General features: G+C 38.9%; 1 protein-coding gene across 4 annotated transcripts in view; it reads right to left on the reverse strand.

Annotated features, from left to right (window-relative positions):
• The window catches only part of LOC109038091 (uncharacterized), a 111377-nt gene that overhangs the window by 79123 nt on the left and 14676 nt on the right, over positions 1–17578 (reverse strand). For all 4 annotated transcript variants that reach the window (XM_072300458.1, XM_072300455.1, XM_072300463.1 and 1 more), the window contains exon 2: positions 10753–10814. In XM_072300458.1, coding sequence (XP_072156559.1) covers positions 10753–10813 — 61 coding nt within the window. In that variant the 5' untranslated portion in view covers position 10814. The remainder of the gene's footprint in view (positions 1–10752; positions 10815–17578) is intronic.

A 17578-nucleotide genomic window follows, 5' to 3' on the forward strand; every position in this document is an offset into this window, starting at 1 on the left:
CCTCCCACCACGTTCTTTCGGCTATCTCCGTTTTCTTTCGTATAGCTTTCCTCCCACCAACCTCAAAGAAGGTTTGGGTCGCATTGTCGTTCGTCACTCACCACCCACATTCCGTCGCAATCTCTCGGCTACTCCGCTTCACCACTTCTTGATAGGCATCCTGGCGGTTTGACTGACCCTGACTTATTAACTGCAGCGGTGCGCACACGTATTGCTAACAACATGTATTGTTATGGACATTTCATTCTTATTTGTTCTTTTCTCTTTCCAACTTTGTTTCAAATTTGCTTGATACTTCGTTTCTTCCTCTCTCTTTATTTTGTTGGTCGGTCGACTACGTTGATCGGCTTTTTGCTATTGAAAGCACATTAAGACTTCATGGATTTTCAATATCATCATTTGATCTTCCGGAATTGCTTCCAATTAACCTGAATCTTCAAGGGTCGGAGCCTGACTCTCCTCCCCCTAAAACTATGATTCCATGATTTCTGCCGCTAACCCAGAGCAACATCAAATTATTTCTGAAATAATTAGTCTCATCCAAAATCCATCTTACACGTGTAATGCGATTTTCATTGATGGTCCAGGAGGATCAGGAAAAACTTTCGTTTAAGAATGTCTTTGTACAAAGGAAAACTTAGGCGTCATCTCCGTTGCTTGGACAGGTATCGCCGCATCGTTGCTACCTAACGGTCGGCCGGTTCGTAGCAAATTCAAAATTCCTTCGGTTCTGAATGAGAATTCTGTGTCGAGTCTGACGGTTAGCTCAAGAGAGGCTGAGACTATTCGGAAAACAACGATCATTTTTTGGGGTGAAGCTCCCATGGTTATCACGCATGCTCTGGCATGCATCGACCGACTTCTTAGAGAATGGGTAATGATATCCCTTTTCGAGGAAAAATTGTCGTCTAGGGTGATGATTTTAGACAGGTTTTACCCGTTGTTCCGCATGCTTCTCGCCAAACATTGGTGCAAAATGCAATCAAATTCTCACCACTTTGACCTCTTTTCAAAATCAGAAAACTTACTCAAAATATGAGAACTTTGCAAGACGAAGCGGAGTTTGCAAAATTTTAACTCGAAATAGGTGATGGTGTTTACCTTTTTGCTAAAAAAGGCCATGCCGGAATTCATTGATTTACCGACAAGCAGTATTACTGAAACTGATATTATTACTGAAATTTATGGAAAAGATAGCTTCCTCATGTTCGAACGTAGATTTCACAAACTGCGCAATTCTGGCCCCTAAAAATAAGCATTGCAATGAAATTAACGACAAGGTTGTTGAAGTTCTTTCAGGTGTCTCTAAAACGTACTTCAGTGTTAACAGGCTCATTGTAGAGGAAGAGGGAGAGGCTCTCAATTTTCCCCTCGAATTCTTTGACAGTCTTAATCTTAGTGGCTTAAACTCACACTTTTGGAGGGGGTTTTTGTCATGCTTTTAAGAAACCTCAACGTTTCTAAAGGTTTATCGAATGGTACCCGATTGATCGTCTGGAAACGTTATGAAAATTGTCTTGATTTGCAGGTCATTTCCGGCGAGAAGGCCGGTGAAAGAATTTCACTGCCAAGAATTGATTTGTCACCTGCAGACTCCTCTCTCCCTTTCTCTTTTAAGAGGCGACAATTTCCAATTCGCATTGCGTTCTGCACGACCATCATTAAAGCTAAGGGTCAAACACTGAAGCGAGTCGGAATTTGCTTACCCCAAACAGTTTTTGGCCATGGTCAACTATATGTTGCACTCTCACGAGCTACATCGTACAACAATTTTGAAGTCCAAATTCTTCCCAAAGGCAACCGTACAAAAAACATCGTGCACAAAGAGGTGCTTCGATCTTTTATAAATCCCAAAAGCCTCATAGTCATTAGAAAATTATCAAAAAATAAAAATTAAAAAAAAATTAAAAAATAACACAAAAAAAACGAAAAACTAATAATGCGAGCTTTTTATAACATTTTTCGGTAGAATGGCAGTCTCCACCCTGTAACGCAGAGAGGCAGTTAAATTCCTTGATCTTCTGCCGCAGAATCATCATCATTATTAAATAGATTCAACTAATCGCTCCGATTCCAAATAAGCTACTACACCACCATTGCTAGCTGTGGAGGGCGCCCGTAGGGCGCCCGGAGCAGCTAGTAATGATAAAATCAGGATAGCAAAACTCTAGATGCACTACTGAGAAACCTGGACAAACCCAGAACTGATTATGAGCAATGCGATGGAGGAAATGCGTAGTAGGTGTTCCGAGTCAGACGGCATAAGAAAGGGAGTGATACTGACAAAGGACCCATGCCAGAGCAGAAAGGTGACGCGTACTAACGGCAGGTAGGGATGGGTTTACGTGGAGAGGGAACGGAAAATCAGAGGGTGGGAGGTCCCCCAACCATATCACTCGTCTAGCGGCAAAGACGAAAATATTTCGTTATCAAATCGAGGTAAATTTTGCAACGTCGGTCGCGCAAATTGAAAAACTAAGGAATGTTGGCACGTCTACAGCCTAAGAGCTTTCATTTAAAACAAATCCGAGCAAAATCGGTCCAGTAGTTTCCGAGATCGAATTAGCACAAACTGTCCAACGTCAAAAACGCAAGCATGTCGTTATCAAATCGAGGTAAATTTTGCAACGTCGGTCGTGCAAATCGAAAAACTAAGGAATGTTGGCACGTCTACAGCCTAAGAGCTTTCATTTAAAACAAATCCGAGCAAAATCGGTCCAGTAGTTTCCGAGATCGAATTAGCACAAACTGTCCAACGTCAAAAACGCAAGCATGTCGTTATCAAATCGAGGTAAATTTTGCAACGTCGGTCGTGCAAATCGAAAAACTAAGGAATGTTGGCACGTCTACAGCCTAAGAGCTTTCATTTAAAACAAATCCGAGCAAAATCGGTCCAGTAGTTTCCGAGATCGAATTAGCACAAACTGTCCAACGTCAAAAACGCAAGCATGTCGTTATCAAATCGAGGTAAATTTTGCAACGTCGGTCGTGCAAATCGAAAAACTAAGGAATGTTGGCACGTCTACAGCCTAAGAGCTTTCATTTAAAACAAATCCGAGCAAAATCGGTCCAGTAGTTTCCGAGATCGAATTAGCACAAACTGTCCAACGTCAAAAACGCAAGCATGTCGTTATCAAATCGAGGTAAATTTTGCAACGTCGGTCGCGCAAATCGAAAAACTAAGAAATGTTGGCACGTCTACAGCCTAAGATCTTTCATTTAAAACAAATCCGAGCAAAATCGGTCCAGTAGTTTCCGAGATCGAATTAGCACAAATTGTATGAGGCCAAAAAAGGCCTTAGGATATTAAATATATAGATAATTAAATAAAACATCATAAATAAACGAATAAATAAAAACAATCAACAAAATAATAAAATCCCTATGCACCTGAACCATATAAATAAACTCAAAATCCTTTTCTGGAACTCCTAATCAATAAATAATAAAGAGAAGCAAATCAACTCACTAATTAAAAAATTCAACCCTAAAATCATTTGCTTAAATGAAACCTGGTTAAACCCACAACGAACATATAAACTTAACACCTACAATATATACCGAAACGACAGAGACGATGGATATGGTGGAACAGCCATACTTATAGACAATCACATAAACATAACCAAACACACAAAAGCCACCTACACTAACAATACCCAAGACTCTCTACAGGTTCAACTCATTAATATCACAATCGCTGACCAAAACAAGCCACATACCCTTCATATAATCAACCTCTACTCGCCCAACTCCAGAGTAGAAATTGAATACCTACACACCTTTATACTAGACAACAACATTGACACAACCAAACTCATAATACTAGGTGACTTTAACTCCAAACACCTATCCTGGGGCTTCCACACAAATGACAAAAACGGTGACACTATTTATGAACTTAGCAACGACCTCAATTTATTCATTCTCAACTCGCTAGAGTTCATCCCTACCAGACTAACCTCACCACTAAATAACAATAGCTACACAGACCTAGCACTTGTCTCTGTCAACCTTGCTCACAAAACTAACTACCAGATTCTAGATGATACTTATGGTAGCGATCACTACCCCAGCCTACTCTCTATCAACTCAACTTACCAACACACAACCGACTACATACTGACTGACACACCCTTACAAGACATTAAAATTACTGACTGGAAATTTTTCAACCATGAACTTAAAACCAACCTCCGCAAATATACAGACTACAACTATGATAACCTATACATAGAAATTATGAAAATCCTAGATAACGTTCAAAAAAACAAAAATAAAACTAAAACCCAAATCCAAAAAAATAAAAAAATAAAAAAATACACTGGTGGAACGCCGAGTGTCAACAAGCCAAATCTAAACGACAAGAAGCCCTCTTAAACTTAAGAACTCGATATACCCAAGAAAACTATCTAAAATATAAACACACTGATCTCAACCTAAAAAAGATCATTAAACAAAGTAAAAAAAGAAACTGGAAAAGATTCTGCACTGAAATTAACCACTTGACAACAAATAAAGAAATCTTTGACCGAATAAAACTAATAAAAAATAGCATCCTCCCGTTCACCCTTACAACTGACACCTGGATCCCTAAATTCCTCGAAAATCTCACCCCGGACTCCACTACAAAAAGAGAAAAAACACTAGATAATAACATATTAAATGAAGAACTCCTAATCTCAAAAAAAGAAATTAAATTTGGAATTCACAAACTAAAGAAAAAAAAGGCTGGTTATGACCTTATCACAAATGAAATTCTCAAAAATCTTGACCAAGACAATGTTAACTACCTCCTCAAAGCATATAATCAAATCCTAACCACAGGTTCCATCCCAACCACTTGGAAAAAAATAATAATTTTCCCTAAAATAAAACCCCAAAAAGACCCTCTAAACCACCTATCTTACCGCCCAATTGGGAACATCTCAGTCGCCAGGAAACTCTTTGAAATAATCATAAAACATAAACTAGAATGGTTCCTAAAAAAAACCCATTAACTCTCCCCTATGCAGTTCGCATTTAGAAGACTTAAAGGCACCTACAACCCCCTCACCCACATCTTCACTGACATCAAAATTAATACAGGAAACAACAATTACATGCCTACAGCGTTTCTAGACATAACTAAAGCTTTTGACAATGTCAACCACGATATACTATTTGACTTCTTCTAAAAAAAAAAGTTAACAACAATCTAGCCAAAGTTATATACAACCTAATAATAAATAACGATCTCATTGTTAACTGTAATAATAAACTTTATGGACCCAGAAGATCATCAGCAGGCGTAACCCAAGGAGGCATCCTACGCCCAACCCTCTTTATTCTTTATACTTCAGACATTTTCCTAAATGTATCAGGAAATTCCATACTTATTGAATATACTGACGACTTCGTACTATACAACTAAGGAAAAAAATTAGGAAAATGCCTCGAACTCCTTGAAAAAGACTTAGAAGACCTCCTTCAAGCCCTAAAAAAATAAACCTAGACCTCTCATTTGAAAAAACTAAAATAATAATATTTACTCGACACCGCATTAAACCTGAAGACATAAATTTCCAAATAAACGGTCTCGATGTAGAAATCACCAACTCCCATAAATACCTCGGAATAACCCTAACTCAAAAGAACTCCCCCACTCCCCACATAAAAAATATTAAAGAAAGAATTCTCACCCGAATAAATATCTTTAAACTCATATTAAAGTGGTCTTGGGGTGCCACCCAATCGATACTCCGTCAACTTCATCTCTCATTAGTTCAACCCGTCTTAGAATATGGAATAATGTTTTACATTGAAACACTCAAAGATCTTGATGAAAGTGAAAAAGTTCAAAATTATGCTCTCAGATCTATCTTCAACCTCCCAAAATCCACCCCGTTAAACAACATCAATGTAGAACTTGCCATACCTCCACTGACATTAAGAATGGAATCCCTGACTAAAAAACTAATAATTAGAAACTCCCAACTCAAATACTCCCAAATAATCAGAAACCTGAAAAAACTTAGTTTACATGTAGAAAACCACCCCTTCTGGAGTAAAAAAGAACACCCGCTAATCTCAATACTCTATACACAGATAGCCCCCTCCCTAACTCAAATTTACAAAACTGGATATAACCCACTGTACGAAAACAACCTTCGCACTTATTTTGAACGACCCCAAGCTACCTATCTAGATAGCATCATACCCAAAAGGTCTCTCTCCCACCTCGATAATGAAATTATCAAAAACAAATTCACCGAAATCCTTGAAACTAACTTCCAAAACTATGAAAAAATATATACTGACGGATCAAAAGCCCATGATAAAGGAAGGGTAACCTGCGCATTCATACATGAAAACACCCAAATCGTGTTTAAACTCCCCCCTCTATTCGATAGCTTTAGCTCTGAAGCCTATGCCATCCTTCAAGCATTAAACCACATCAAAACAACCCAAATAAATAATAATTATCTAATTATCTCCGATTCCAAAAGTTGCATTGACGCCACAGCAAACCCTCATAACTTCCCTAAAAACTATCTCATCATCAACATACTTAAAGAACTCCATACCCTTAATCACCCTGAAACCAAAATCAAACTCCTATGGATCACTTTCATATCGGCATTTCAGGTGACGAAAAAGTGGATAAACTATGCAACAAAATTGAATTAGCTCTGGACAAATCTAACACCCCTATCCCCTATAATAACCTCTTCCCCCAAGTTAGAAAACAATTACTCACTGACTGGCAGAAGGACTGGGACCACACAGCAAAATTCAAAGGAAAAAGACTTCATCAAGTACAACCCAAAATAAAAATTAAACCCTGGTTTCAAAATCTAAACTGGAGCAAATCAACCATTAACAAAATAACTAAAATCAGAATCGGACATGGGAACTTTCCTGCCCATAATTTTAAAATTAAAATTGCCGCTACCAACCTCTGTCAATGTAAACAAATCGGAACCATCGAACATATCCTCCTCGAATGCCGAAATAACAAAACAAACCTCAAATACCAACTCTCTAAACACATCAAATTCCCTACAGCCCTTATACAAATTCTTCAAAACCCTGAACCCATAGTATACAAAAAAATAGTCATCTTTCTCTGTCACAACAAAATCCAGCTATAAACATCATCTATCCTCTTACTCATAACTATACTCATCTCTTCATGTCTCTACCCAACAACTTCCTGGAATCCGGATATATGTTTTCCATGGCTCAGTCCTCGGTTAGCGTCACAAGTCGTTCAAGTCGAGCCTCTGTGAACGTGAAGTAGTCTAGGCCTTCAACTAACTATCACAAAACAGTTAAATCTAACTACAACTCATAAAACTCCACTAATCTTCTACCCTCTACAAATCTTCTCAAATCTCTGAATCAAAACCTAATTAACACTCCTATCCTTCTATACCTAAAATAATCTAATAAATTACCCTCTTAATCTTTCCAGACCCCATCCAAGGCCGCAGTATCTACCCGATAAAACGCCTTAAAACCATATAAAAAAAAAAAAAAAAAAACTCTGAGCTCTGAAAATCGCTGTAGCTCGTTGTCAAAACTTTCGCCCCCGGGGCGAAGGTTTCGCGGTTCGCGTTCCGATGGAGGATATTTTTTGTCGTCAACATACTACACATTGAATCACAAATGCCGCGAGTGGAGATAAAGAAATACTTTTTTCCATAAAATATGAGCGATGCGTGCATTTTTGCGCACGTAATTGAAAAGGGCTCCTCTTGCAGAGTAACCTGTGGACCTAGGGCGTAGGGCCCTAATCTTGCGTGGACCGTCCAATAATCTTTTTTTTTAGAGGAAAAAGCAGACTCCGAAGACAGAAATAAATGTAACATTAGTGGGCAGTATAAACATATAAGTGTAAACCTTTACAAAGGGGCCGTTCACAAATTACGTAAGGCACTTACAGGGAGGGGTGTCCAGAGGTGCCTTACGTAAGCCAAACGCTAAGATTTTGTTTCTTCCGAATTCCGTTAATTTAAAGACTTACTAGGCCGAATTTCGCTTTTTAGACGTTTAATGTTTTTTGGTTGAATTGTAATTTTTTTTAATTTAAAAACTGTTATTTTTCAATCCAACTGTTATTCTTCATGATCTCCTACCAGCGATTAGTAATGTTTAAAACAATTGAGAATAAAACGGGTACATACCTTTCATTAAAGACCTTGTTATACATTGTTGGGCAAAATGAAGTTTCTAACAACTCCTGACGCAAAATCAAAGAGACTCAGAAGAAACCAATTTGAGCAAATGCTCACAGTCAAAGACCTTTGATTATGTGACATTAAGTTGACCTATGATTGAACTGTTCCGAAAAGGGATGGAATTGTGCCTCACATACTCAGGTTCGCAAGCCACGCGTAACAAGAACGGTAGAAGAGATAGGAGGATTCCAAGATAAATCATGAAGGAAACATGTTCTTAATGTAAATAACATACACTTCAGAGAAGCATAATCACTCCAGAGCACATAGGTTGATGGCAAGATATAGAGCGAATAAATTTTGGTCGAAGTTCAGTGACAGTCGCATGTGAAGGCCGAGGCTCATATTCCAGTAATTTTTAGACTTTAGTCACGAGCATGCATTCTGTGATGTAAATGCTGCTTCCTCTTTAGAGTTTGGCACAATTTCGGTGTAATTTCGTTAACGTAATTTACCTGAATTACATCTATCGCTTAGGTCAGGTACTGACATAAACATGACGACATAACCTCACTTAAAAATTTGTCACATTTTCGTTCAATAAAATAAAGATACCACTTGAAAATTTTAAGAGAAACTAAGGTAATAGTATATCGGGCTCCAGTAGAACACGTGAGACGTAATAATATGAGTATGTAAATATAGTAGTTAGCATCTACAAAGAATTAAACTCTTATCCAAATTAGGTAAATCTATTCACAACTAGTTAAAGAGGTTGGCAACGACCGACCAGAAATCACTTGAGATTTTTAAGAAACCAATGAAGTAGTGTATCGGGATAAAAGTGGGCGTAATAATATAAGTGTGTAATATTAGTTAGGATCTAAAATGAATTGAACTTTTAAATTACATCTGTTCATTATTCACAAATAAATACAGTAGATGGAGGTTGATAACGACGACAGGAATTTCGTTCCCGAAACTCGGACGAACCTGAACAGAATGAACCAATGGCGTTGAACCATTATATTACTGGTTTTTTTCTAAATTCAAAAATTATAGCTAAAATTTTGAAGGATGTAAGCGGATGCTGGATTATCCGTGAGATAAAGCGCTTTTTTATGTGGCAAAATGAAATCCTCACATCTTCACGGAGTGCCCTTTATATAGGCTCCATTACAATCCGCGGCCGGGTAAGCGAGAAATCTGTTGTTAAAGATGGTCATGACGGGCAGTTTAGTCGTATTTTCCGTAATTTCTCTTTAAGATCACTAGGAATGTTACAAAACTGTAAAAACCCGTGGACACGGTAACATGACGATTCTTTAGGTACCCACTTTTATGGGTCTAAGGTTTACCGTTATCGCGGAGTTTGAGTGACTTTCTCAGTACCCTGGATTCTTGAAATTCAAATTTCCCGGCAAAGTAAAAAGTAAAATTTTCCTTGTTTTGGGTCATTAAGTGCTTATAACTTTTTGAAAACTCAATGGAACCGATTTGTTTCAACACCACTTTTTATTAAATTATGCATTTAAACGATAGAAGAGTGGGGGGGGAGGGGGTCATAAAAATCGGAAAAATTGCCTTGCGTAATTTATGAACGGCCCCAAAGAGTAATTTTGACATTTCCTATTGGTATTTTTTGTATTTCTTACGGTCGTTTTACTTCGAATTCCGTATCCTATAAATAAAAGAAGAGCAATTGTGCAGATTTATCCATTATGTAAAAGGGACGTTTCACTTTAAAAGATTCCGTCTTGGCCCGCAGGATTTTTTGTCAGCCCTACCTTCACAGCTCAGGGGCTGAATCTCTGCCCTAAAGGCGAGGACTAACAGAAAATCCTTCTCCGGGTGCGGAGTGCCGAGAGTCTGCGGATAGGGAACATCGATGCTCCCGACTGCGCACCAGACAGTTTGCGATGGAAATTCGGCAGGATTTTTTTTAAGTTCTACCTTCGAAGCTCAGGACTGAATCTCTGCTGAACACTCGACTCCCCTGAGGGAAGGCTACGGCCCCAACTTCTTTTCTCGGATGGCAACCCCTATCATGTGACACATCGTTGGATAGGTAATGTAAAAAGAAAATTTCTAGCACGAAGTTCAGATCGAGATCTAAATTTCTGACAAGAATGCGGCCAAAAAACGGAGGGAAACCAGATTTAAAGGTTTTTCAGGGGTTCTTATCAAAAAATTACCGGAAACCTACTACCCGAGGGTTATTTGACACAAGAGAGACGAATTTGACAACAGGTTGTCATAACTTCGAAGTCTATCCAAGACGGCGGCCGATCAAAATGGCGGGAACCCTTTTATGAGGGGTTTTAAGGGGTTTTAGCTGATGAAAATGCTCGGCAGTCCGTGTCCCGAGGTTATTTGACATGAGAAAGACGAGTTTGATATCAAGGTGTCAAAATTCCAAAGCCTTTTGTCTTTCTCGTGTTAAATAACCTCGGGATACGGACTTCTGGGCATTTTAAACGGTAAAAACTTCTCAAAAACCTTCCAAGCGGGGTTCCCGCCACAGTTGTAAGTAAAATCGGAAATTCCAAGAAAAAGTCCTAATGAACGTGAGTCACAAGTAAGTCCTTACCTGAGGCAAGTGTGTAATTTAGTGGCTTTGGATATGAAGTCTTCCCACAAAGGGGTGCCATTCTGAAACAACCCAAAGAAAAACATGAGCAACGGGTGCAAAAGTAAATGTGAAAAAACTCATGAAATAGGACACGTGAGCAACTGCACCTGGTTATTTAAGATTATGAGTGAAAGCAGCCACTTCTGGGCAAAACACCAACAGATAGGGATCAATGATCTTCTGTGATTTCCTCACTATTGGCGATCCGCGGCAGCCAATGCTTCCACAATTTGTAACTTTTCCACAAAAACCGATGATTCTCCATTTTCTTCCTTTATTGGGGGGGGGGGGGGGATACTAGGTACACAATACTAGGTATACTTCGGGCCGAATGTAAATGCACTTAGGTAATTCAGTGCTTCGATGTTCAAGTAAACTCTAACTGTTCTCCGCATACACTTCAAAATGTCTGCCGACAAATGCACTTAAAAACCGTATAAATATTGCTTTGCTGTTAAGTAGGTACATGCAGTCAACAATTTGACGAAAACGCAACTCATCAGGGAAAAGGTGCGAAATTTTTACGGTAGCCCGAAAACATTAAACCGGTTTCTGACGCGAGTATTAGTGGGTCATTGCTATTTATGCGTCCAAGATTTTCTTGTTTTCATAATTTCTCCAGATAATACAATTATATCACCGTCGATGTCGTTTGCTTGCTCATCCGGTGGAAGCATCTTACCTGTAGGAAAAAGTCATTCGGTAAAGGCACCTTATAGCGGTAGGAAATTTTCCGGTTAGCGATCGTCAAGTTATTCGGTAAAAGCACCTTAGCGATACTTAGAAGATTTTCTGGTCAGGATACCGTGCTTACCACCAAATAACGTTTTATTCGACGGTACCGTACCGCCGAATTACGCCATCCAATAGTTGATAGCATATAGAGAGTTTCACTGATGTTGATTGACAATTTTCCAGGATACCTTGAGGGATTCCCACTTTTACTGCTAAGAATTCGCTTTATTTCCCGAAATGTACTGCTTGCTGCCTCTCAAACATAACATTATCAAAACATTGTGGAGGAATTTCCCGTAAACCTATTTCATTGATTTTCTCTACTAGAATTTTATGTTGTACTGTGTCAAACGCTTTTTCTATGACGTTCAAAAAGACAAGGGCGTTTTTCTGCTTGCTTTGAATATTGAAACAGACTTTAAAACTAATTTTAAGCGGCAATCGAAAGTTAGGCAGTTTCTACACAGTTTAAATACGGAAAGTGTTGAAACAGTGACATTAAATTGTGGGAAGCATCCACAATTTTTAAGTTTGAAGCAACGATTCGACGGTATAAGTCGGCAGTCACTTAACTCGGTTTTCGAGGTCGCAGACTTCCTCTCACACTTTCGTTACTTAAACGGAAAACTACTCAACGGAAATTCTTTGAAACTGTCGTCATTTTTCTTCTCTGTGCGAAGAAAATTCTGCAATAACTTCAAGGAATGATGTCATTTGTTCTCCTTTAAAAAAATAACAGAGGCGGAGATTTTTGCACACCGCAAACGAGATATGTGATTGCTGCATCACACCGTCGAATTGTGATTCTTGCACAATTAAGAAGAAAAAAAAATTGAAGGCTTTCCACAAAAACGGCGATCATAGAATCGCATAATCTAGGATATTATCAACCCCTGCGCCAACAAGACCAGCTCAAGCAGCACCGGACACCGTGGTTCATTCCACTGACCTGTTGCATTCCAGTTTTTAGTTAGGTACACCAAGTCGCAAAAACATGACGACAACGGTATTCGTAGGGATATAAAGCTTCGAATTTTTTTCTCTTTTTCTTATTGCAACTTTCAAATGGCTTAAGGCTGATTCCATCCCTTTATCCAACCTAGCCACTGCTCATGTGTTGGCTCATGTAGGCTAAAGCGCTGCTTAGCCTTGCCTAGCCTAGAGTCCCTTTACACTGAGAGTCTGACAACACACCCTCATGGAGTCACAAACGGGAATAAAGATTACACAAATTGAACGTTTTTCTTAATCGGAGTCAGAAACTGGAATAAAGATTACACAAATTGAACGTTTTTCTTAATCTTTGATAGGGTCACTCTCAAATTCTTTTCTCCGTTCCTTCTCTCATTCCGTTTGTTCCTTGTCGAACCTATCATTCTTCTGTCCGTTCCAGATTATAATCTTTGCAATTGGTGGAAATGTAATCTTCATTCCCGTTTGTGACACTGTGGAGGCGTGCGTCCGAGTTGGGTTGGGTCCGACGCACGCGACTCGACGCAGAGTGGTTTTTTAGCGGCAAAAACCCCTTTTACCCAAGAACTTTTTTTTTCATAAAAAATGTTATTTTCCTACTGCTAAGGGTTCACACTAACATAATTCAATAGTATTTTTTACTTTCATTCATTTCTACGATTGCTGCAGGTTGCAAAAATCGGAATTTTTATCCTGTAGAGGATATTCCTTAAAATAGGCATTTTTTACGCTAAATTCTGATCCTATTTAATTCTAAATCAATTTTTTGGAGTAACGGCTTTACTACCCGTCATCTCAAATTCATATAGTTGTGATTTCTTGGGGTAGTTAAAAAAATAAGAAAACAATTCTTGAATGATGGGGATAAAACCGGATGTTCTTCGAATTTAAAAATAACTACCTACATAATTAGCGGCGTAAGAAGACTTTTAAAAAATCTGTCAAGGGATGTTAAAAGAATACAGGCATTTTCAGAGAGTCAAAGGTACATAGTATCTGCCCTGAAAATATTTCAACCATATTCAACCATATTTAGAAGTTACAGGGGTTGAAACATAGCAAGGGCGCGAAGAAAAAACAGTTTTCGAGACAGTTCGCGCGCTGCACCGCTGTGGCCGATTTCACTAGGTAGTTTCTTTAAAAAAAATTGCTAAGCATGCTTATGAATACAAGCATTTTTTGATAATCAGAGATGTTTGTTAACTGCTGAGAAAAAGTTCTACCCTATTTTACTCTTTTTATAAATTACGGAAGTTGAAACATTACATGAATCATTACATTGAATCATTCGTTGAATTTCGTAAAAAGACATTTGAAAATTGTGCAAAATCGTTACAAGTATTTTCAGGGAGTCGAAGGTGCCTTCCTTGAGTCTTTTAAAAAATTATAGAGATTAAAATATTAAAATGACACGGAAAGAAACACAGTTTCTTATGGTTCTCGCGCATTCCCGTCGCACCGCGCTAGTATGTCTCACGCTAATTAACGCTGCTTGGTCTGTAGCTGCCTCCAGTCCCCTCCTCGCCGGTTGTTTGTTTACGCCAAAGAATTCAGTTCCATTTTATTATAGAAACGAAAAATGAAAAAAGATAAAAAGCTTCCCAAATTTTGCCCAACCCCCAATACGTCCGAGATTAGTTCCTTTTCAATCCACTTGGGAAACGGTAGAACACTTTTTAACACCTGAGTGGCTAACAGGGCTCTGGTTTAACACTCCCCTCCACATTTCGAATATCCTTTGCACAGTCAGCCTAAATGATAGAATAAAAGAAAAAACAGCAGCAGCATCAGCAGCACTATCTCTGAATTGATTCTGGCTGTAAAAAGCGACTGAGAGTAACTGCATGCTCCCGGGGTGAGACTCTCTTCTTTCCATCAGCCTTGTCTGCAAAGATTTATTGTATATTCGGCTGTCATAAATACATTTTATTCTTAATTCTTAACTAGCTGCTCCGGGCGCCCGTAGGGCGCCCGGAGCAGCTAGCAATGGTGGTGCAGTAGCTTATTTGGAATCGGAGCGATTAGTTGAATCTATTTAATAATGATGATGATTCTGCGGTAGAAGATCAAGGAATTTAAATGCCTCTCTGCGTTACAAGGTGGAGACTGCCATTCTACCGAAAAATGTTATAAAAAGCTCGCATTATTAGTTTTTCTTTTTTTTATGTTATTTTTTAATTTTATTTTTTTTTATTTTTTGATAATTTTCTAATGACTATGAGGCTTTTGGGATTTATAAAAGATCGAATCACCTCTTTGTGCACGATGTTTTTTGTACGGTTGCCTTTGGGAAGAATTTGGACTTCAAAATTTTTATACGATGTAGCTCGTGCCGTGAGAGTGCAACATATAGTTGACCATGGCCAAAAACTGTTTGGGGTAAATAAATGCCGACTCGCTTCAGTGTTTGACCCTTAGCTTTGATGATGGTCATGCAGAACGCAATGCGAATTGAAAATTGTCGCCTCTTAAAAGAAAAAGGGAGAGAGGAGTCTGCAGGTGACAAATCAATTCTTGGCAGTGAAATTCTTTCACCGGCCTTCTCGCCGGAAATGACCTGCAAATCAAGACAATTTCCATAACGTTTCCAGACGATCAATCGGGTACCATTCGATAAACCTTTAGAAATGTTGAGGTTTCTTAAAAGCATGACAAAAACCCCCTCCAAAAGTGTGAGTTTAAGCGGTGGTAAGCCACTAAGATTAAGACTGTCCAATAATTCGAGGGGAAAATTGAGAGCCTCTCCCTCTTCCTCTACAATGAGCCTGTTAACACTGAAGTACGTTTTAGAGACACCTGAAAGAACTTCAACAACCTTGTCGTTAATTTCATTGCAATGCTTATTTTTAGGGGCCAGAATTGCGCAGTTTGTGAAATCTACGTTCGAACATGAGGAAGCTATCTTTTCCATAAATTTCAGTAATAATATCAGTTTCAGTGATACTGCTTGTCGGTAAATCAATGAATTCCGGCATAGCCTTTTTTAGCAGAAAGGTAAACACCATCACCTATTTTGAGTTAAAATTTTGCAAACTCCGCTTCGTCTTGCGAAGTTCTCATATTTTGAGTAAGTTTTCTGATTTTGAAAAGAGGTCAAAGTGGTGAGAATTTGATTGCATTTTGCACCAATGTTTGGCGAGAAGCATGCGGAACAACGGGTAAAACCTGTCTAAAATCACCACCCTAGACGACAATTTTTCCTCGAAAAGGGATATCATTACCCATTCTCTAAGAAGTCGGTCGATGCATGCCAGAGCATGCGTGATAACCATGGGAGCTTCACCCCAAAAAATGATCGTTGTTTTCCGAATAGTCTCAGCCTCTCTTGAGCTAACCGTCAGACCCGACACAGAATTCTCATTCAGAACCGAAGGAATTTTGAATTTGCTATGAATCGGCCCACCGAGTGTCAAAACCCCAATCTAGCTGCTCAAAACCTCTTCACGTCTCTAAATTTGGTCGGATAACCACCAAATTTCGCACAGGCATTAGTGTAAGCTTGAAGAAGGTTCACCTAAAATTTCAAAACTTAGTCATCAAAATTTTCAAAATGGCGGCCATCTAAAAATCCTGTTCAACTCATGTAAAAATCGTAAAATTCCAACTAAGTTTTAGGCGCCTTATGTGACCTGATGAACCCCAAAAATTAGTCAAATTGTGTTTTCCGATCCAAAATAAGTCCTGGAGGATGTCTTGGGCTTATGCATTCCACTTCAAAATGGCGAATTTCTCATTTGGCCATCCAAAGAAATATGAATTCCATATTATTAAAATGATACGTTTCGGCAACTCTAAGTGATAAGTCAAAGATAATATTTTCAAAATGTTTGCCAGTAAAGGAAAATTTCGGCGAGCCCCCCCCCCCCCCCTCCTTTTCATTTTCCTACGTTTCATAAATCATGTCCGAAACCTTTCCTCATTAGAAATAAATAAGAAAGTCTGTTTCAAATCATACAAGAAACTTGTTAAAAATACGATGCAACTTTGTATTTATGAGGACCTCCCTCCCCCTTCCATGACAGTATAGATAATGGGAAAATCGTAATGAAATAGAAAATAAAATTTCAAAAAATTGATCTGCTCGGGATTTGAACACCGATCATGCAAGTAATAATGAAAGAAGCAATCAACTGAGCCACCACACTGTCTTATCTGATCCTGTGAAAAGTCTCATGATAAGGCTCACTCAAATCAGGGGACCGAGCGCGCGTGGTGAGATGCTGCCTCCGTCTCACTTCACCTGTGACAGCCTGTAGGGGGAGATCGCAAAACGCCGCCCGCACGCTTTTACACTAGGAATCGCCGAACAAAATGTGCTCTTATTCTCAAGGTTGCGGAAGGTAGCAGTAAAACTAAAGACATTTCAAATCTAGATAGTTTTCTGAACACTCTCATATAAGTTTCATGGTGTTCCGTGTAGTATCGCGCTTTTGCGGCTCTATTAAAGCCAGGAAAAGTAAACGGTCTTGGGCACTGTTTTCAATGAGCAATTATAATACTTAAATAATGATTTTGGAGAAATCAACGATCATATTTCCTTTCTCTGGCCTTTGGCATCTCGTTTCATCCAGAAATGACCCTTTTTCGCCACGAAGTACTCTAAAAAAAAGCAATACAGTGGCACCACTCCTGATGGCGAGATTGAGGCTGGAGGTTTACCGGCTGCAATCCCTATCATTTTAGCGACCAAAAAATTTATTTTTGTGATAACCATGATAGATACGTAACCAGTGGGTGCCTGTGGACCCACTCTGACCATAAATAACACCATTTGTTGACTTGATATAAGGGGGGTTTTGAGCAGCTAGATTGGGGTTTTGACACACTGTGCGGCCGACTGTTAGGTAGAAACGATGCGGCGATACCTGTCCAAGCAACGGAGATGACGTCTAAGTTTTCCTTTGTACAATACGCAGTAAGACATTCTTAAACGAAAGTTTTTCCCGATCCTCCTGGACCATCAATGAAAATCGCATTACACGTGTAAGATGGATTTTGGATGAGACTAATTATTTCAGAAATAAGTTGATGTTCCTCTGGGTTAGCGGCAGAAATCATGGAATCATAGTTTTAGGGG

This window comes from Bemisia tabaci, chromosome 1 (assembly GCF_918797505.1).
Source record: "Bemisia tabaci chromosome 1, PGI_BMITA_v3".
In the NCBI taxonomy this organism is placed as follows: domain Eukaryota; kingdom Metazoa; phylum Arthropoda; class Insecta; order Hemiptera; family Aleyrodidae; genus Bemisia; species Bemisia tabaci.